The sequence below is a fragment of the Harpegnathos saltator genome, unplaced genomic scaffold, assembly GCF_003227715.2.
Source record: "Harpegnathos saltator strain DR-91 unplaced genomic scaffold, Hsal_v8.6 scaffold8, whole genome shotgun sequence".
Taxonomy (NCBI): Eukaryota; Metazoa; Arthropoda; class Insecta; order Hymenoptera; family Formicidae; genus Harpegnathos; species Harpegnathos saltator.
Genome location: NW_020230648.1, coordinates 1,735,687 through 1,756,153, shown reverse-complemented (window position 1 = coordinate 1,756,153; position 20,467 = coordinate 1,735,687). Strand labels below are relative to the sequence as shown.

Genomic DNA, 20,467 nt, shown 5'->3' with positions numbered 1-20,467 from the left:
ACAATTAAAAGACATTACATACACGACATATTTTATCGGTTTTAAATTATTATAAAATTAAAGGAAAAATAAACATCATTTTCGCGTGTAAGCATAATCTTTCGAAAATCTGTTTCATATGATGTGCTCATATCAGATTCCGTTATTACTTCGATTATTTTGCTTCGTTTATTCGATAAAAATATCTCGAAATGATATCATGGAAAATCTAAAGCTGAATTATTTGCAAGATGACTATGGCAGGCATATCGTATTTTACTTTACAATATATTGCATGTCGCTTTGAAAAATTAGACTTTTTGGGTATACTGATAACCACTAAAATAAAAAATATTTAAATTATATTTATATATATTATCACTGTGTGTATGTGTGTATGTGTGCTGTGTATAGCTTGGCAATAAGAGTAATAATAATAATATTAATAATAGTAGTAGTATTCATATAACTTATTATCGATTGATATCGATTTGAACATTTTTTTAACATAGGGAAACGTCATCCGTCCACAAGGACACACTTTGTGCGACAGCCTCGACGTTCCAATTTACAAATCGCGCCAATATTCTTTTAGACTACTACTGTTATTAGCACAAACTTCAACGGATTAACTATCCACATATGAATTAGACAAAGTTAAGAAGCAATTTTAATAACGCTGCATCCAGAATTACATCGATATCCAGGAAATAATTAAAGCCCCGGGGCACCTTCACTACTGTGCGACGGACCGTATGATCTGAGAGTGCGCCAACTTTAGACTTTTCTGATTATTTACCATTCAAAGCTTTCTCCATTTGAAAGCTCTCAACAGTCTTGACTGATTTTGTATCAGGAAATTCTTCCTTTTTTTCTTTTTTCTTTTTTTATCTAAAAACGTTCAGTAATCTGGCGTTAACAAATGTCACAGTAGTGGTGGGACACCCTGTATATATATATACATATATTTATATATTTATATATATATACCATCTGTCGCCACTCTCGTCAGCCGTTGTATCGTTACATAACTCGTTGTTAATGCGTAATAATTACGACTTGCGAAAGCACCTCATTCAAACGCAGCACAGACGGGGATGTAGGATAATCTACATGTATATGTACTCGTGAAATATCGGCAATTTATTACGATTAAAAGAACTTTAGCATATCCAAACTCTTTCAAATCTGTGAAGAATTAAGTCACGATTGCCGTCGAGAGTGTAATTGAACGTTATGTACAAACGATTATTAATATTCCTTATTGTATAATAGATTACATAGTTTTGCTTGTTTTTCTCTGTATATACGTCAGTCTTGAATTGCTTTTGCCAGAAAACACTATTTCTGCTATGTGATGTGTGTGCATACGTGTTAGTGTATGTGTGCGTATGTAAGTGTATTTTGTTTGTTTTTTGTGTTATGTGTATCCTGTGTGTTGTGTGTGTGTGTGTTTGTGTTTGATGTAGAGTTGGTAGAGAGTCCCTTTATGGATATGTAGAAAAAGAATACGCCGCCGAGCTCTCACATAATAAAGCTTTACCTATAAAAGTGTAATTAATGTGTTGCCCAATTGTCACGAGAGAAACGCTCACGCTTCCTCCCGATTTTATTTTAAGGTGCTGGTACGAAAACCTCATGCACATCTAAAATAAAATCAAGAATAAAACGATACATTGGAGGAATGTATTTGTATATCATGGTGAATTTTACAATAACAAATTCATTCCATATTCCATATGGCTCCAACGATTATTATGTGATTATCCTTTTCCCACACACGTACTCTCCAGCATGCATCCATCGATTACCCACATCTATCGCGAGTTTCTGTGTGATGCCGAAATAAACGTTGTAAAACACTGTATATCTATATAGAAACAGTTCGTTTCTTTGATTTTGCGTCTTAACACCGAGACTGCATATATCATAAATAGAAATGAAATCCAAAAGAATCTGCATAAAAGGTAATCTATCTCTATCTCTCTTTCTCTCTCACACACATTCTCTCTCTCTCTCTCTCTCTCTCTCTCTTCGTCATTCCTCTCCTTATATACCATTTGCACGCTTTGCATTCCGCACTTCCACGATTTTACATTTCAGTCTCTTACGCTACTACTTTCTTCTCTTTATACCTCTCGCATTCGATCGTACAGTCGTCAATGATGATGTTATCAATTATAGCGATAGTAATAATAATTCTGAGAATAAATCTCAATAACAATAATACAAATAATATATGTGGTCATAATATTATTATATAATAATACACCTTAAAAACGTATGTACAATTCACCTACCCATGTTTTTAAGTATCAATAAGATTCTGCTACATGTACTACAGATGAGAAGTGGAATAAGAGTTGCTTTAAATAATTACTTTTTACAAAATTACATTACAAAGTGGGCATATTGAAAAATCTGAGCGAGTTATCTATCTACCTAACTATCCACATGTACAGCTGCTAGGATTAGATTTACGCGGTGGCTTTATTACAGCTAGAGACTACCGGTAAAGTATATGTTTCACTTTATGTTATGAATAATTATTGCCATTGCAAAACAGAATCTTTAATAAATCAAGACGTTCTACTGAATGCAACATATATATTTATGTATGCGTATACATAAGTATATGTATATACATTTACAAGTATATACATGTACACACATACACACATACATATATACATATATGTATCATCACCGCGCACTACACGATTCACGAAGAATTTTTGTTCTCGTTCAAATAATATATAAATAAATCATATGATCGCATATAATCTACATAAATAATTTAGTAACAATGCTGTGTGCTCTTTGAGATATGTATCGTCGAAGACTGACCGCATCATCGATACTAAAAACACACAACCTTCGCGACAAAAGTCCATGATATTCACAAAAAGAAACCACGGAAAGAAACAGCTGACTCGGTTCCTTTCTAAAGAGAAAAAAGATCGATTATGCATCAAATACGCATAGTCACCGTAATGATATCAACTATATAAACTCTCACCTCTCTCTCTCTCTCTCTCTCTCTCTTTCTCTCTCTCTCTCTCTCTCTCTCTCTCTCTCTCTCTCTCTCACTTTTTCTTTCTTTCTTAACATACTTTACTAAAGGAGGGTCACGAGCCTAAAATGCTGCGGACTGCCTGGTCCAGCGCAGTGTCCTTAGAGTCACCGGATTGCGACGTGTTGCCGTTACCGCTACTGCCAGACAGCGTATTGGCGGGACGTTTCTTAAGATTAAGGATGCTGTCGATAGCAGACTGCACCTGCGCGGTAATATCGTCATGCTCGTTGCCGGCGTTCCCGCCGCTGTCATTACTCGCCACGTGTACGGCGCTCGGACATTGCGTCTGTGAGTGCAGAGCCAGTCCATCCAAGCTGTCGGTATCCTCCAGAAGATCTCGCTCGAGATCGGTGGCACTGCTCCAACGCTTCTCGAAGCTCGGGGCAGAGCTGTCCTGCTCACAGCTGTCCTTCATGATCGCATTCGAGATCCCGGACACGACACTCGCATTAACGACACTGCCACGGCACTCGCCGTTTGCTCGTGTTCTTTCGATCTTCGACGACTTCGCGACAGTCACAGCGCACGCACTGCTATTACCACCGCCATTATTACCGTTTTTACACTTCAACGTATCTGTGCTAGATGGGTAGACGCCCAGTTCCTTCTGGATCTCTAACCACTCGTCGTAATCACCACTGGTACTGCTCGACGTCTTAATCACTGGTTTGCATTCCATCTCGTCACTCGGGAAGTCGTCCTCTAACTCGCGCTTCACAGATACGCTCACCAAAGGCGGTGACGTCGTTAACTTGTCCTCTTCCATGAGGCCAGGCTCGACTTTTGGCACCAACGGTTTCTCTTCCTTCTTGAACTCTTCTACAAAATAGCGATATATGAAAAACGTTTAAAATGTAAGATTCCCTTGTGCAATCTTGTAAAATATATAACTTAAAATGACATATGCTTTCGCAATTTTATCAATTTGAACAATTGATCGAACACATGTGCTATTACCATTAACTTTGGCCTCTTGTTCTCGTAACCTATTGAGGATACTTTGCTCCTCGGCTACGAATGTCCTATCGATCATCATTAGTTCCGATGTCTTCACCTCACGCTGTAATTCAATTTTGAAGAGTTTAGTGATACTTTTAATTACGTTTATACGCGGAGGAAAAGAGCTTGAAATTTTTTTATAAAACAAATAAATTTATAATATTGAAAGCAAAACAATAATAGTTAATAATATTAATCAGTTTGTACATAAAGCAAATATTATAAAGTATCAAATGTATGAAACGTTTCATGTGTACAGAGAAATTCTGAAAATGAGTTGAACATACAAAATTGCAGGTATTATTATTATTATATTATTGTTGTTGTTGGTTGTTATTATTATTATTATTATTATTATTATTTATACCGTGCTCTCCATCAGCAGAAGGTACGTGTATTTATTCATCATGGCGTTAAACTTGCTGAGCAAATGCTTAGCAGTCTCCTCAAATATCTCGTCCGCATAATCCAAGTCCTTGGGGCTGAGTACCTGCTCATTTAAACAATGATACCTTACCAAACGTTTGCAAGCGTCGCCTTTGCTCAAAAATGGTGTATTCATATCCGGATTCGTTGCGCCATTTTGATCCATTTTTAGCTGTTGCTCCATTCTGCAAGGCAACGATAATCGATTAAGCACCAATGTCACAATGAAGTCCCCGTTTAAAGATCACAACATTACAACTCGGGCGTGAGCTTGTTATTATGCATGACTATTTTATTATATTTACTTATTTATTTGCATTATGCATACTATGCGAATAGAGATACGTACAAATCGTTGCGATTCAATTGCCTATTGCAAATCGGACTAGTTGCAGGTCGCTTTACGCCTTGCCTTGGACTTATCAAGGGACTACTGCTGGGACTGACGAGCTGTTTCGTCGTGTTGCCGCCGGTATTCACCGGGCTCTGGATCCTCTGTGTTCCCTTAGTTATCATTCTCGGCGAGGTCACCTGACTGGCAGGAGAGCTAGTCTGCACCTGGACTTGAATGGGAGAGGAAAGCTCCTGCTTCACGGGACTAGGTGTCTGTATGTTCGGCTTGATATCCAACGGATCAGTTTGACACTGCGTGGACTGTTGCTGCATGCCGGTCTGTTGCGTCTGCACCGACGTCAATTGCTGTGCGTTGCTCTGTAACGGCGGAGCCGTGGTGGAGATCGGCGGCGTGAAGATCTGCATGTTTGTCGCGGAGGACGGATTCAGTGTCTGGTTCCCGTGGTTCTGATAGAACTTGTGCTGCTGCTGTTGCTGTTGATGCTGCTGCTGCTGCTGCTGCTGCTGTTGCTGTTGATGCTGCTGCTGTTTAGGATGCTGCGTTTGGTGCATGCTCTGTGTCGCAGTGTTCAACACAGTCTGCTGTCCCTGCTGCGCGCTCTGTTGCACCTGTAACAAACGCGATCGTAACAACATCGCGTCTTGGCACTTAGCAATAGCTGCAGTGTACAAAAATATATAAAGAGAAATGATTATCTCTTTGCAGTGGTCGGAATTATTATTTTGAGCCATTCTTTTACGCTTACCGTGATGTTATTATTAATGTAACTGTTAATCGAGTTACTCGGTATCGACACCGACGTAGCGGGTTTCAGACTGTGAGACGTGACCGGTATAGCAGCAGTGGTAGTCTGTGTCTGAGTTTGCACTGCCGACGTTTGGTTCTTAAACGAATTTTGTAGATGTATACTCGACGCTACGGTCGAGACTACATTTATAGTGAAACTCGTCTCAGCAGCCTACGCACGGAACAAACGATGCTCTTTTAGAACACAAGTTTGCTCAGTCGGAACTTTGTATATATTTTGTCATTGCAGCAGCTTGCGTTAGAATTCGCATTCGTCACAATTAACAATAGTAACGTATGCGTTATGGTCTGGTCAGCTCAGATCAGATCGCGAGCGATATCTTAATCTACTTACTCTATTGACAGAATGTGTAGTGGTGCTAAGAACCTTGCCGCTGGCTATTATCTTCGTTTGCTCTTCGTATAATTTCGTCAATAACGCTTGATCGCATTGTCCGCTGGACTTTCGCGACTGCATAGCTTGGATTTGTAACTGGATGCTCTTCAGCAATTGCTGCTTTTGAGCAGTTAGCTGAATAGTCTGCACTCTTTGTACCATTTGTCCATTCGAGGGAACTGACACGTGGCCGCCAGCGGAGGATGAGACCACAGGACCATTGGACATGATTTGAGTTGGCTCGCTCTTAACAGTATTTGTACTCTGCGATACCGTCGCGCAGAGTTTGTTGAGATTGTCAATTTTCTGCAGATTGGACGTGTTACTTGTGACCATCGTCGGCCGAGTAACGGCTATTGTCTTCGTAGCCTATAACGTGACGATAAAATCGCAAGATCATGCAACAGGAAACATTCAACATGTTTCATTTGTACCCTTTGCGGACTGTCTATAGACGAACGAAAAAGAATGGCTCAAAATAATATTCCAATCATAACGTATATCGTATAACAGAAAAAAAATGGCTCTTCAACGTGTGCTTTGAAAGAATGTGGCTCAACAGAATGTGTCTGCAAAGGGTGAGAGGGACTTTTAGTAATCATCAGTGGTGATTGAGGAGATATTTCGAAGAGAAATAGATCAACTAACTCTTCAAATTCAAGCGCGGAAAGAAGAGAAGCAGGGAACAAAGAGATTGGGAAGATGCAGAAGTAAGACACAATCACACACGTACTTGAGATACGATGCTCTGGGTGCTGGCGGCAACCTTCCTCTTCACGACTTTCGTTTTCTTTGGTTGATTATTACCTAAGTTTCTAATTTGTTGCTGATTCAGGTTGTCAATGAATTGACTAGGAAAGCTAGAATTTTGTATCTGTATATGGTGCGGCATCTGCGACGGCGCCGCCTGCACCACAATGTTCTGAATATTGTTCTGGATCGTCGGGGCCCCGCCAGAGCTGTTGACGATTATTTGGCTCGTCGGGGTGTTGATCTGGACGCCCTGCAGGTTCTGATTGTTTGCGTCCGGCTCGCCAATCACGATCTTCTGCGTTTGATTTTGATTCTGCGGCTGACTCGTCTGATTCAGCTGATTCAGCTGATTCAGCTGCCCGGCCAGGAACTGCTGTAGCAGCTGCTGACTGATCACCTGCATCTGGCCGTTCGCGTTCGCGATCAGCAGCTGATCGTTGGGATTCAGGTTACTCAGCGCGTTCAGGATCTCCGGTGAGATTTTCGGTGCGTTGTTCAGTATGTTGTTCGCCGCCGAGTTCAGCATAGTCGAGCCCTGTGTCGTCGTCGTAGTCGTTGTTGTCGTCTCCACCTTCTGAGATTCGTTTTGTTGGGTGCTGTTGTTGGACGTGGGGGCGGACGTGATTAGTATATTCTGGGCATTCTGCGGCGTGTTGGTGCCCTGCTGCACCATGTTGCTTCCCTGCTGCTGCACCACGTTCGCCGTCTGCGTATTCTGCGACTCAAAGTGATGCGCGTTCACGGACGAGAAAGTGTTCGCCGACAGGACCTTCTGCTGTTGGACATTCACGTTTTGCTGCAAGCCCGTGTTGTGCAAGACGGCCGACGTGTTCTGCTGCTGCAGACTTGTCATAACGTTCTGCGGCGGCATCTCGTTAATGCCCGGCTGCAGACTCTGCTCGATGCTCGGGACATTACTAGCCGTGTTTTGCTGCAACACGTTGATCGTGTTCTGCTGGATACTCGAGTGCTGCAGGACGTTCATGGTGTCGTGCTGCAGAGTGTTGCAAGAGGTCTGTTGCTGCTGCAGCATATTCATGGAATTGTGGTGAATGTTTGATCCCGAGCTCTGCAAGTTTTGTTCGAAGATTTGCTGCACGTTCTGCGTCTGCACGGTTTGTGCGGTGATCTGCTGATTGTGCTGATACAACGGTGAGTCTTGCTGCAGCGTCATAGTCTCCTGCTGGCTAGTTTGCTGAAGATTCTGATTAACCTTGGACATGTGATCGCTCTGTATCGTCGAGCTAACCACGGGCAACGTCTTCTGAACATGGGCGGCGTGCTGTGTCTGCTGCGCTTGTTTACCCAAGGTCTGTCGTACGTTCGTGCCGATACAAGCGTTCGCAAGTCGCACCTGACTAGACTTCTGCAGAGAGATGTTGGGATTCTGCTGATTGGAGTTAGCCTGACTCACATTTGGCATACGGGGACCTTGAATGGTGAACGCTGCGGGCGAAGGCTTCAACACGTCCGAGACGTTGAGAGGGGCGTTCAACGGCTGAATACCCTTGGCCTGCATCAGGTTTTGCACGTTGCCGCTCTTCGACGTCTGTATGTCCAGCGGCTGCATGGAACCGAGGTTGTTCTGGACGCAGATGTTCGGTAGCGAGTTGGTGGTTTCCTGCTGAACACCTGTGCTCTTTTGCTGCTGGCTGATCGGCTTCGAACATATCTGCCCGTGGTGCGGACTAGTGGTACAAATGACGTTCTGCGAACACGTAGAGCTCACGGTGTTGGTGGAGACCTGGTTGCCAGCGGACAAAGACGACTTGACGTACTTCTGCCTCTGCGGGATTGTGTTTTGCGTGGACTGCGGCGTGCTCGACGCTTGGCTGAAGAGCTGCGAGATGATTTGCGAATTTTGACCGCCGCTTTGAGTGAGAGACCGTATCAACGCCTGCGCGGTCGCCTGGTCGATCTCGGGTTGATTGGGTTCCGGAGTATGATGCAGGACCACCTTACCGTCCTCGCCGACTGACAATCGCAAGTGCCCCGAGATCGTGTTTTGCACTGGCATCTGCAGCTGGGCGACCAGCTGGCTGTTGAACGACTGTGACACGGGAGCTTGCGTGTTCGTTGTATTCGATGCAGGTACTTGTGTTAAACTCGGAGTAGAGCTAGCAGGAACTGTTCCTTGCGACGGGAGCTGGCCCAGAGGTATCACGGTGTTAGACTCGCTCTGCGACGTTTGACAAGAAACATCCGTTTCAGTCGTCAGGTCGGTATCAAAAATATCATCGTCGTCTCCGATACCGGATATTTTCATAATACTGGCAAGATCCAATTTTGGTGGCTCGTCGTCTTTCCGCTTGGCCTTTTTCTTCTTTTTCGCTTTCTTTTTCGGAGGCGGCAACAGACTCTGATCCACGACGGTCTGTGTGCACGAGGTGTTGCCCGTAGCATTGCCGGATGTAACTTGCGACATTTGCGGCTGGGGACTCTGCACCATGGCGTTTTGAATCACGATGGAATTGCCCGTACCTGAGTTAGCTGCGAAGCGAAAAAGAAACGATAGAACACATTAATATGTCAACCGAACCTTTTCAATCACGCATGCAACCGTTACGTTGTTTACGTCGTGCACATCACGATATATCTTTCTCGTTAAACTTACATGGCGCTGGACTAGACGGGGTGTGTCTTATCACTGGGGAAGCAGCTGGAGGAAATCCATTAGGTACAGCGAAAAATGTGGGCGCGATTCCCTGCAGTTGCATACCTTGAGCTGTGACGACCCTCACCAACTGTTGTTGTGTTAGCTATAATTATATAAGTGGTACTTCATCAATTTCACTCGACTCGTTAAATGTTTACTTTATCGTGGTACGATCCGGGAAACCTTTGATCAAATCATTATAGAAAATGAGAAATGTGTGTGTGTGTTAAAATTTGTGTGTGTTATGGTACTTGTGCAAAATTTACAATTTTTTAATCAAACTTTATTTTTTTAATTGAATAATATTCTCCTGATAACAACGAGAATTCGCGAGATTTCTGTTTCCATCGGACAGTGCATGATTGCGCCTTGATATATTGACGGGAATTTAGTAAGCGATGATGATGAATGCGAATGTAAGGAAATGCAATGGACAGGTGAATGAATGAATGAATGAGTGAGGACCATCACCTGTGCAGTGTGTGTTTGTTGCTGGGCGCTTGCTGGCGTCCTTAGTATGAGTTGAACGCCACCTGGCTGCTGCTGTACAATAACAGGTCCAGTCGACGGCAACACCTATGTACCAAATGTAACAAACATATGAAGCATAAAGCAACTCTTTCACTGATATATTTGAAACACATACAAGCGGTTGAGATAAGTATACAGCGTATCGAGAGAGAGAGAGAGAGAGAGAGAGAGAGAGATATCACTCGTACAATATAGCGTGACATATATACTTTCTGTATGTAATTACAACAATGGACATGCAGATGATAGGTATATAGTCGAATATAGAAACAAACGTGAATCGACGTTATATTAACCTGATTCAATAGTAGACCTTGCGCCGTGGGTATCATTGCTGTGGTAGGACTTGGCTGTGGCCCAGCGAGAACCAACTGTGGCTGAGTTTGCTGCGTTACCTTCAACAGAAGAGATTTACAGAATTCGATACATCATCGCCGTGCCGCATTGCATTAAATCGCAACAAGACACGCGATTCAGTCAGCTTTGCTGAGGTGAGGTCATTAGGAAGCGAGCCGTACCTGATTAGTGATTGTGGTGGTGGTACGTTGTGGCTTCTGCTGGGAAGTAGTGACCTGCTGATTCGGTGGTTTCGGCAAGATTTGCTGCGGTTGTTTGGCCGTCTTGGGAGGTGTCGCTATTTGGATTTGTTGATTCCCAAATAGATGCCTGGTCACCAGTTGAGTCGGAGTCGACTGATAACCCTGTGGTGTGCCATGAATTATTTGCAACACTTGCATACCTTGTTGCAATATAGGCGTATTAGGCCTAACCTGGAATACAAAAGGTACAAGTTGTATCGTCGATGGACATCTCACCGACCTCCGTTAACCGCGCTCTACCATATAAAGCAAAGGGGCGATAGAACGTAAGCGACACAAGCAATACAAAACACAGGATTCAGCACTAGAAGCACGTTTCTGTTTTCTTTTTTTTTTTATTTTTTCTCGAGAAAGAAGATAATTAGTGACAGTGCGTGTGTGAAATGCCCTTACCACAGGTGGACCAGGACTACCTCCGGGTGCTGGGCTTCTATTGTTGAGAGAATTATTCCCGCTCAAGAGGTGCGGACTTTTTGCGGGGGGATACGGGCTAAGTACAGGACTCTGTATTTGGCTAACGCTCATCGGACTCTGCATGGGGCTTTGCATTTGTATGTTAAAGTTATTGTTCGAGGTCGACGTCCCGACTGGGCTCGGGCTGTTCCTATTCGACTGTATAGAGTTGGACGCCGGACTTCGAAGTAACAGTCGATTAGGGCTAGGGCTCGGCGTAGGCGGCGCTATGTTGGACGCCGGGCTCTTCAAGGGTATCGAGAACGGGCTACCCGGCGAGCTAATGTTTTGGCTCTGAATATTCTGCATAGACTTAACAGTATTCATAGTACTGACCACATTCGACGACTGTGTCGTGCCCGTTAGTGTTACCGACGAGCTTAAGCCAGGGTTTATTCCCTGCGGATACTGTCGCTGTGGTTGAAATCCCGTCGACTGAGAGGAACTTAAAGAAGAAACATGACTCAATGACATAGTCGGTTCGTTGGACGCGGATATATGTTGTACATTCGACGTCGATATATTGGACAAGTTGGAGTGCATTGTAGCGAGGTGCGGTATGTTCGTAGTGAGATTCACGTTCGAAGCGTGATTCACATTCGCTGTGGTTGCATGGATCGATTCACTGGGAGTGCTCGTGAATACGCTGGGGCTCGTCAAAGTTGCCGAGTTCGAGATTTGTGGAATTGTTGAGACACTCGAGTTGGGATGTTGCGATATGACGGAGCTTGGTACATGTGCTATATTTGATGATCCGACAATGTGTGGTGCGACAGTCTGAATGCTCTGTATTGTTTGGAATGGGAACTGTGTGCTACTAGAGTTCAATGTAGTCGACGTTAGACCAGTAGTCGCCAGGGCATTCGCAGGTCGGCTGAGACCTTGATTTATACCAGAATTTATGCTGGTATTCGCCAAATTTGCATTCGGATTGATGGCGGGCAAACCAGACACGCCGGAATTTGCGGCGCTCAGATTGGTATTTAACGTAAGATTCTGATTTATACTCGATGAATTTAAGTTCGCCAAATTTGGACTCACACCGGACAGTCCAGTGTTCACTCCGGATAGGCCGGAATTGATACTAGCCGAATTTATCGTGTTGCTTATCCCGGTATTTATCCCGGTATTTATCCCAGTGTTTATGCTATTCAAATCTTGTCCCAAATTGGACAAACTGTTGTTAATATTGTTCGAACCAATGTTCGAATTGATAGCATTCAACTGATTCAGGCTAGGATTTATCGTGGCCAGCCCCGTATTTATGCTCGGTAAACCCAAATTCAGCAGAGGATTCGTCGTGGTGATAACATTGGAGGTGAGAGATGTGAGACTGGTATTTAGAAGTGACAGTGGCAATCCCATATTAAGGCCCACCCCAAAAGTGGGGGTGGCCGGGGGTAGGCCCATACCAGTCCCCGAGGGATTTATGGTACTCTGATTCAATTGATTCAACTGATTTACGTAGACTATGTGATTCCCTGTCGTCGATCCATTCCCTTGGTCTTGCGGCTGCAAGGATGAGAGGAGCATTAAAATAACATTCCTACGTGTTCATCGAGTGAAATCGAGCTAACTGATCGCCAACGAGAACTCACATTATTCGATGTTTGTTGCAAAGCAAATGTTAGTGACTGACCACTGGTATTCTGAGCCTGTAGTTGTAGTTGATGCAACTAAAGTAAGATTATCAAATATTAGATTGCCATTGACCACATCCCTTTATTGCATGCTTGAACTTGAATTTCTTACTTGTTGTTGGGTCAAAACGGCAACTGAACTATTACGGCGTGCATTCGGGGAAGTTGTAGAGGATACTGAGTCCCCAAGAAGAGGGCGTGACTGAGGCTGCTGCATGCCCACGCAGCCCCTCTTTACTACGGGCAGCGTCTAGCTACCTTTTCAGCTTATTTTGTTCTTTCCACTAAGCTTTCCTATTAATATAAAATTAATTATTAAAATTAAATATTAAAATTAATATAAAATTGCATCTCATTCATAAGCTTATAAGAAATGAACTAAGATAGATTTACACAAATGCATCATGTATATTACTTAGAACTTCAAAATGTTACTCGATAAATCATAAAAGAAAATTTCATTTGTTGAAATCAATAAGATAAATATTATTTTGAGAAATATAATCAAGAGATATATATCTGAATAAATGTTAATTAAAATTTTCAATACTCAGAGGACTAGTGTTTGCAAATGTCGGATAAAATAGGTGCATTCATTTACGTCAATGGTCTCCAAGATATTAAAATACTTTCTACCTGCTATCAAAGTTATTTTATAATTATAACGACATATACGTTTAATCCTGTACCGAATATCACTGATGAAGAAATTATATTTACCAAACTTTGGTTAGGAGCAATATTTGCGTTTCGGCGCCACTCAACGCGTCTACGGCCTACGTCTCCTGTTCCTGTCATGCATATAATTTCGTGTTTCTTCTAACACTCAGACAGCACTCACTGAATTCCCCAGTAGATACTTGTATCCACTTGTATTGTTTACGTCACTTTTAAAGTTCGTGCATGAATACTAATTGCGCTTGGCTGTTATATGCATTGCTCTGTTGCACATTGAAAGTAGTTCTGTTCAGAACTACTTTATCCGTTGAAGAATAACTGCTCAATCTCATTGTGTATATATCCTGACTTATATCTAAAGTACACTTGTCGCAAGATTCCACCCATTTATAAATGTAGCGAAGTTACACTTGTCCATGACAGTACATCCAAGATGCACACAGCAAACAATATGTAGTGTCACCTTATTGGTAAATTACTCTTTTGCATTACATATTATCCCAGGTCCAAGAAGTAACTCGCAAACATTCTTGAATATCTGTCAGTCGTCTACAGTATAATGTCAACACAGCATACCTTTTCACGTGTAATATTCATTAGAATAACGACTCCTTGTTAAGAATGTCCCTATCGTCGTTACACACACTACACTTCTGCCTGCACCGTTTTCGCTCCTTAACTCTACCCTGCAAAAAGAAAACGGAGAGTCAGTTTAATTGCCATAAACTCAAAGCTTATGCAAAGGTCTACATAATCCGGGGAGTTTCTTTCGACTCTATCGTGATTAAATCGACGTAAACTCTAAAAAAATCCCTCTTGCAACAGGGATGTACGAGATACGGAAGAGACGGTGCGATGTGTCACGGGTGACCATGCATGCCCGCATTGCCGCGAAACGTTAATCTTATGTTCGTACGATAATTTTGAGTAACAGGTCGATCCCGGCGAAATAATTAGGATCTCGCATGAGAAATCGACAGCTGGAAGCATCTTTTGAGGTTATAACTGGCGCGCCTGTGTGCAAGCATACGTGCCACACAGGCCACTAACACGCTTACGGGAGTCACACACATCTCACTCTCACTTACGGGTACTAGCAGCGGCGCGCGGTTGCACACAACAAAAGCCCAACTGACAAGGCGTAAACAAAAGAAAACGCGAACATTCGATGGAAAATTCACGGTCCGAGAGGCCGGACAGGCCCGCGGGCGGCACCGCGACACGTGTGTTTCGTATCGACGCGCAAAAATGCGCGTAGCGTCGCGACGAAAAATTGTCAATATTACCTCGGCGAACGCGGTTTTGCCACCCCGTGTTTTCCTCCTGGGAATTTTCGGCCACGCGCTTACACTCGCCGCGCGATCCCACGTCCCGCCACAACCGGACAGCACCTCGCTGAAACGAAAACAATCGCACACGGAGCACGCGCGACGCTATATTCTGCTGAGAATAATAAACTTTTTCAGTTACACGACACAGTTCCATGTACGCGTTACACTATTCGGTGGCAACGGCCATCATGTATTTTGTCAAGGCTGCCATTAGCGCAGGCAGGTTTATAAAATCCCAGCCGCCGCCAACATTGGCGACACCTCAGCTTCAGTTAGGGCGCCATAACTTTTTGCAACATTCGGATGTGACTCATCTGCATGCTGATTGGTTGGCAGTTAGGGCATAACCAGTAATAATAATCTCAAGTTATAACTTCCATTTGATGCTTCCAATTGAATCGATGTATCGATAAGAATTGGACTTAAGCACGTGTGAAGTATGTGATTGCAAAACGTTAAAAAATTATCAAATTCTATGAAAAAATTTGACTTTTTATTTAAGCATCGAAATCTCAAGTGAGGAATAGTAAAAATAATAAAAAGATAATGCATTTATTTTTCTTGTTGTTTATTTATCACGTATTTTAATTGGATGTGTAAATTATCTTACATCATTATATTTGTATTTTTAGAACAATTAAATTTTTTGCAACATTCATACGCAAATGAATTCTTGATATTTCTAAATTATGATTTAGGAATTTTTACGACGAATATATCGCATCTAGTTAAACATGATGTGACATAAATTTCAAACCCCCTAGAATTAGAAAGAGACAGGGATATTTTTTTAAAGTTACCTCTCTTTTTTATGCAAGAGGTCTGTGTTTTTTATAACTAGTATATTACTTTCCGTATTTTATAATTATCGCATGAAATTTCTATTTCTCTCTGCCTTCCACCGAGTGTCAAATATTGTTTTACTTCATATTAGTATTGAATAAGTGAAATTTAATACAGCTAGAAAGAACAAACCTAACAATTACATAATGGAACACACTTGCCAATATTACTAAAATTTAGGGTATCTGATTTATAAGGGAGAGTGTCCCTTGGTTGGAGAGAGCTGTCAATCATACAGGTTAGGTTAGATTGGATATTCACAAGTATCAATATTAGAGAATATTTTTCTGCTAAATCTAAAATATTAACTCCACTAATTACTGCTAACTTATTAACTCATATCAACTAGTTTCAATCATTTGGTTAAATAAAAAAAAAAAACGTCAATAAAGTGTTCAATATAATTTTCCACAGCAACTGCTGAAAATGTTATCAACAATTGTGAAAGAACACCAGAGCAAGCAAGCAGCAAGGAAAGAAAGACAAGGTAAATTAGAAAGATTATATTTAGTTTGTTCGTACTAAAAATATATATTAAAATTTGTGACTGATTTAACAGAGCAAAAACGAAAAGAAGCTGTTCAGGCTGCCAGCAACTTGACTCAAGCGCTTGTTGATCATCTAAATGTAGGGTAAGTGCAAAAAATTATTTGAATTTTAATATAATTTTTGCATATGTATGATATAAGGAAAAAAGTCATTAATATTCATATAGGGTGGCTCAAGCATATTTAAATCAGAAGAAATTAGATGCAGAAGCGAAGCAACTACAGCATAGTGCAACTAATTTTGCCAAACAAACACAGTTATGGTTGAATCTGGTGGAATCTTTTTCAAGTTCTTTGAAAGAAATTGGAGATGCTGAAAATTGGGCACGCAGTATAGAAGGAGATATGAGAACAATAGCTACTGCCTTGGAATACTCATATAAAGGTAATAAAGAATACTAATAAAATTATACTAAGTTATAACTAAATTATACTAAGTGCGCAACTAAGTTTCCAGGTTTTTTGATCAATGAAAAATGGAAAATTTCAAGAGAAATACAAAAAAATGGTTTATTCAAAGTATCGTCCCTCGCTAGCTACACATTTTTGCCATCTCTCTGGCAATACATGAATACCGCGACGACAAAACCACGCGTCTTTGGACCGAAACCATTCATCCAACCAATTATGCACTTCTTCGAAATTGGCCAAGTGTTGCTCAGCCAAACCATGCGCCATCGATCGGAACAAGTGGTAATCGGTAGGGGCCAGGTCTGGCGAATACGGCGGGTGCGGTAGCAGATCCCATTTCAGCGTTTTGATGGTGTCCTGGACGATGGAAGTGCGAGCGTTGTCGTGCTGCAATATCATTCGCTCGTGTCTCGTGTTCCATTCTGGCAGTTTTCCGAGCAATACATGGCTCAAATTGATCAGTTGTCGGTAGCGATGCCCATCGACAGTTTCGCCCGGTTTCAGCAGCTCATAGTACACGATTCCTTTCTGGTCCCACCAAGCGCAGAGCATTGTCTTCTTTCCGAAGCGATTTGGCCGTGCCGTCGATGTTGATGCTTCGCCAGGTGAAAGCCACGATTTTTTGCGTTTGGGATTCTCGAAATATATCCACACCTCATCGCCAATAACAATTCGATGCAGGAAACTCTTTCTTTCATGCCGCAAAAGCAAAATTTTGAAAGTGGCTCTTCGATTTTCCATCTGTCTCTCAGTCAACTCATGCGGCACCCATTTTCCTTCCTTTTGAATTTTTCCCATGGCATGTAAACGTTTGGAAATACCTTGGCGAGTCATGTTTAATGCCTCCGCAAGTTGATCTTGTGTTTGCGTATCATCTTCATCTAATAACGCTTGCAGATCGGTGTCCTCAATTGTTTTTGGTCTTCCGGAGTGCTCCTTGTCCTCAGTGTCGAAATCGCCACTTCTGAAGCGTTTGAACCAATCTTCACAGGTAGTTTTCGATAGTGCATGTTCGCAGTAGGCCTCCTCAAGCAAACGACGTGCTTCAGCTACACTTTTTTTTCAAGTTAAAGTAGAAAAGCGAAGCTTCCCGCAAATACTGTTTATTTGGCACAAAACTCGACATCTTCGTTGTTAGAAAAAATATTTTTGCCTTGCTATATGTGTTGGTATTACGACTGGTTATTGTTAACAGATGTCCAAGCTATAAAAAAACACAACTTCAGACATGTATGTCGACTACATGCGTCGTTAGCGCAGTCCATGTGTGAAATCCGTAAACTTAGTTGCGCACTTAGTAACATATAACATATATATCTCCATGATAAAATATTTAAGATTTTGTTTTATTTTCAGCTACACAGGAAAATCAAAGTGTGGGCAATGTTTGAAAAGAACAACACCATATGTTATTGGTTTACAATTATATAAAAATTTTGTAATAATTCTGTGGTATAAAGGAGTTTGTGTTAAAATAAGATGATAGTATAATTTAAGTTATAAAGGAAAACATTTTGTACATAATTTTTCTTAGAATCAATATCATATTCCAATTAAAATAACTATGAGATTGTTCATAATATTGTTAAATATATTTATTCTTTGTTTCATCAATGCTATATTTATTTTTCATAGGGAACCGTTAAAATATTTAGCTCTTGTTATAAACGATTCTCATACCCGTTTCTACCAAGCTTTTTAACTTAAGTGGCTAATTATTCCAATGAAATTGACCAATCGTATTGTTGTCATTTATCAGTACAAATTTATCAGACAAATGTGATTGATCAATTCTTATGGAACACAGTCACCCAGTTAAATTAACCATAGGCCGCGTTCAGTAGACTCAACAGTTGGACAACATTACTAATTTTCCACCGAATCTCGCTCCTGATTGGTAAATACTTCTGGGTCTATGAAGAATCTAAAAGAATGCTCCAATCACAGACAATAATCACTAAGCGCTCTCTGATCATTTTGTTCTACTGAACGCGGCCATAGTTAATAGAAACGAGCATTAATGTTCAAACACAACGATATGTATATCTGTGTTTGATATCGTATACGCCATCTATATCGACGGACATTTTAAAGATTAATAAAAAATGGCAGCCGGTCCGATAGCTGAACGCAATCAAGGTATATCTTGATTTTTTATTCAAGTAACCCACTATTTTTAATAATTTCTGTAACTCAACTTAAAAATTATATTTTAAAATAAAGTTTGACTACAATAATTTCTTTCATCTTCACATTAAAAGGTTAATTAATAATTCGATTGAGGTTAAGTACCCTAAGTATTTAATAAGATTTAACTGTATGTTTACATATCTATGTACATATTTATCTATAAATGGATTTTAGTTACGTATTTATTATTTATATTTAAAAAATTTCAGATGCGACAATATATGTTGGAGGACTGGACGATAAAGTTACAGAATCCCTTATGTGGGAATTATTTGTCCAGTCAGGACCTGTTGGTATGTATATATATATATCATTTATGCATGTACGTTTTATGCAAGTATATACTTCTTAATATCCGGAGTTGTACATTGAGGCATGTTTAAAATATATCATATATAAAGTATAAGATATATGGAGTTCAAAATATAATCAATTTGTTTTTTTCAGTTAATGTACACATGCCGAAAGATAGAGTAACCCAGATGCATCAGGGATATGGCTTTGTTGAATTTATGGGTGAAGAAGATGCAGATTATGCTATTAAAATCATGAATATGATCAAGCTCTATGGCAAGCCTATTCGAGTGAACAAAGCTAGTGCGCATCAGAAAAATCTAGATGTCGGAGCAAATATATTTATAGGAAACCTAGATCCAGAAGTAGACGAAAAACTGCTATATGATACGTTCAGTGCATTTGGTGTAATTTTGCAAACTCCTAAGGTATGGATCATCAATCTTATCGCAAACAATTATGTATCACTAAAAATTCACTAATTTAGCTTTGCATTATAGATAATGAGAGATCCCGAGACAGGTAACTCCAAAGGCTTCGCTTTTATTAATTTTGCCTCATTCGATGCCTCAGATGCTAGCATCGAGGCGATGAATGGTCAATATTTATGCAATCGACCGATCTCGGTCTCATATGCGTTCAAACGCGACGCAAAAGGCGAGAGACATGGTAGCGCTGCAGAGCGACTTCTAGCCGCGCAAAACCCACTCAGCCAAGCTGACAGGCCGCATCAGCTCTTCGCGGATGCTCCACCACTGGCTCCACCGCCTATGCCGAACTCGAACGCGAGTGCTCACCAGTCGGCCCATCATCCTCAGCATCATGTCATGCATCATGGAATGGTCGTACCTCCGCCTCCGCCCCCGTCAACTCCAGGACCACCGATGGGTCATCCGCCTCCACCACCTGTGCCGCCACCGCCATCAGGCGGATTTCCACCCGCGAACATCCCTCCGCCACCTCTGCCCCCCATGTCTATGGCTGCCCATCCTCCTCTACCACCAGGAATGCCGCCGCCCTTGCCACCGATGCCTGTGCCAACCTCACAAGCGCAGCAGGCGGCCTCCAGGATGATAGCACCTCCGCCACCCCATTGGGCCGTAGGAGCACCACCTCAGGGTCAGTTCCCGCCACCCCCACCGCCGTCTTCTGCCGGTGGACCTCCGCAATTCGGACAATTCCAGCCACCACCGCCGAGGCCACCTCCTAGTTGGCGGCATCCGCCACCGCCTCCTGTTTCGCAAGGTGGCCCACCGCCTCCGCCCCCGCCTCAATTTCGCCCGCCCTTCCCGCCGAGGGGACCACCACCGCCACCGCCCCCGCATGACAACAGTCAATATTAGTGTTCGTGTTTTATCTGTATTTGCGTAGATATTAATATTCTCGCATTATCAATAAGTTTACGAAAGTTGCGTGTAAGTGCAACGATTCCTTTACTATCTATTACTTTTAGCGGCATTTTTTTTTAGAACTGATCGTCTATACGAATAAAAGTATTTAATATATCGATTATGGATTAATT

The 20,467-nt window shown here is 41.8% G+C and overlaps 3 protein-coding genes across 6 annotated transcripts; 2 read left to right on the top strand and 1 right to left on the bottom strand.

Moving 5' to 3' along the window:
* Positions 1-488: 488 nt before the first annotated feature.
* Positions 489-14,862, bottom strand: LOC105181956 (mucin-17). 3 transcript variants are annotated; one of them, XM_011139051.3, is made up of 15 exons: positions 14,615-14,862; positions 13,371-14,014; positions 12,763-12,944; positions 12,609-12,686; positions 10,951-12,522; positions 10,477-10,728; positions 10,255-10,353; positions 9,899-10,003; positions 9,386-9,530; positions 6,752-9,261; positions 5,977-6,387; positions 4,830-5,443; positions 4,422-4,665; positions 4,013-4,115; positions 489-3,874 (listed from the first exon to the last, which is right to left on the bottom strand). In XM_011139051.3, the coding sequence occupies exons 3-15, from the start codon at positions 12,865-12,867 to the stop codon at positions 3,108-3,110; spliced, it is 7,005 nt and encodes a 2,334-aa protein (XP_011137353.2). In that variant the 5' UTR covers positions 12,868-12,944; positions 13,371-14,014; positions 14,615-14,862; the 3' UTR covers positions 489-3,107. The 3 variants fall into 3 exon arrangements, with proteins under 3 accessions (XP_011137353.2, XP_025162509.1, XP_011137354.2); XM_025306724.1 differs by lacking the exon at positions 14,615-14,862 and adding an exon at positions 14,417-14,588 and having other exon boundaries at positions 3,108-3,874; XM_011139052.3 differs by lacking the exon at positions 5,977-6,387 and having other exon boundaries at positions 3,108-3,874.
* A 696-nt stretch (positions 14,863-15,558) lies between these two features.
* On the top strand, positions 15,559-17,988 carry Blos1 (biogenesis of lysosome-related organelles complex 1 subunit 1). Of its 2 annotated transcripts, XM_011139053.3 has the most exons (5): positions 15,559-15,740; positions 15,917-15,989; positions 16,062-16,134; positions 16,218-16,435; positions 17,818-17,988. In XM_011139053.3, the coding sequence occupies exons 2-5, from the start codon at positions 15,929-15,931 to the stop codon at positions 17,850-17,852; spliced, it is 387 nt and encodes a 128-aa protein (XP_011137355.1). In that variant the 5' UTR covers positions 15,559-15,740; positions 15,917-15,928; the 3' UTR covers positions 17,853-17,988. The 2 variants fall into 2 exon arrangements, with proteins under 2 accessions (XP_011137355.1, XP_025162529.1); XM_025306744.1 differs by lacking the exon at positions 15,559-15,740 and having other exon boundaries at positions 15,769-15,989.
* Positions 17,989-18,566: 578 nt separating this feature from the next.
* Spx (Spliceosomal protein on the X) lies at positions 18,567-20,454 on the top strand. Its single transcript, XM_011139054.3, has 4 exons — positions 18,567-18,600; positions 18,861-18,944; positions 19,099-19,373; positions 19,446-20,454. Exons 1-4 carry the CDS (start codon positions 18,567-18,569, stop codon positions 20,286-20,288), a joined length of 1,236 nt encoding a protein of 411 aa, XP_011137356.2. The 3' UTR covers positions 20,289-20,454.
* The last annotated feature ends 13 nt before the right edge of the window (positions 20,455-20,467 follow it).

Bases quoted from the DNA above. Each gene is read 5' to 3' on its own strand.
- LOC105181956 (XM_011139051.3), bottom strand. From the start codon at position 12,867: ATGCAGCAGCCTCAGTCACGCCCTCTTCTTGGGGACTCAGTATCCTCT. The intron at 9,262-9,385 runs GTAAGTTTAACG...TTCGCTTCGCAG, and splicing joins CCCGTCTAGTCCAGCGCCAT to CTAACTCAGGTACGGGCAAT. The intron at 6,388-6,751 runs GTACGTGTGTGA...GTCACGTTATAG, and splicing joins CCCAGAGCATCGTATCTCAA to GCTACGAAGACAATAGCCGT.
- Spx (XM_011139054.3), top strand. From the start codon at position 18,567: ATGGCAGCCGGTCCGATAGCTGAACGCAATCAAG. The intron at 18,601-18,860 runs GTATATCTTGAT...AAAAAATTTCAG, and splicing joins GATAGCTGAACGCAATCAAG to ATGCGACAATATATGTTGGA. The intron at 18,945-19,098 runs GTATGTATATAT...TGTTTTTTTCAG, and splicing joins TGTCCAGTCAGGACCTGTTG to TTAATGTACACATGCCGAAA.
- Blos1 (XM_011139053.3), top strand. From the start codon at position 15,929: ATGTTATCAACAATTGTGAAAGAACACCAGAGCAAGCAAGCAGCAAGG. The intron at 16,135-16,217 runs GTAAGTGCAAAA...ATATTCATATAG, and splicing joins GTTGATCATCTAAATGTAGG to GGTGGCTCAAGCATATTTAA. The intron at 16,436-17,817 runs GTAATAAAGAAT...TTTTATTTTCAG, and splicing joins CTTGGAATACTCATATAAAG to CTACACAGGAAAATCAAAGT.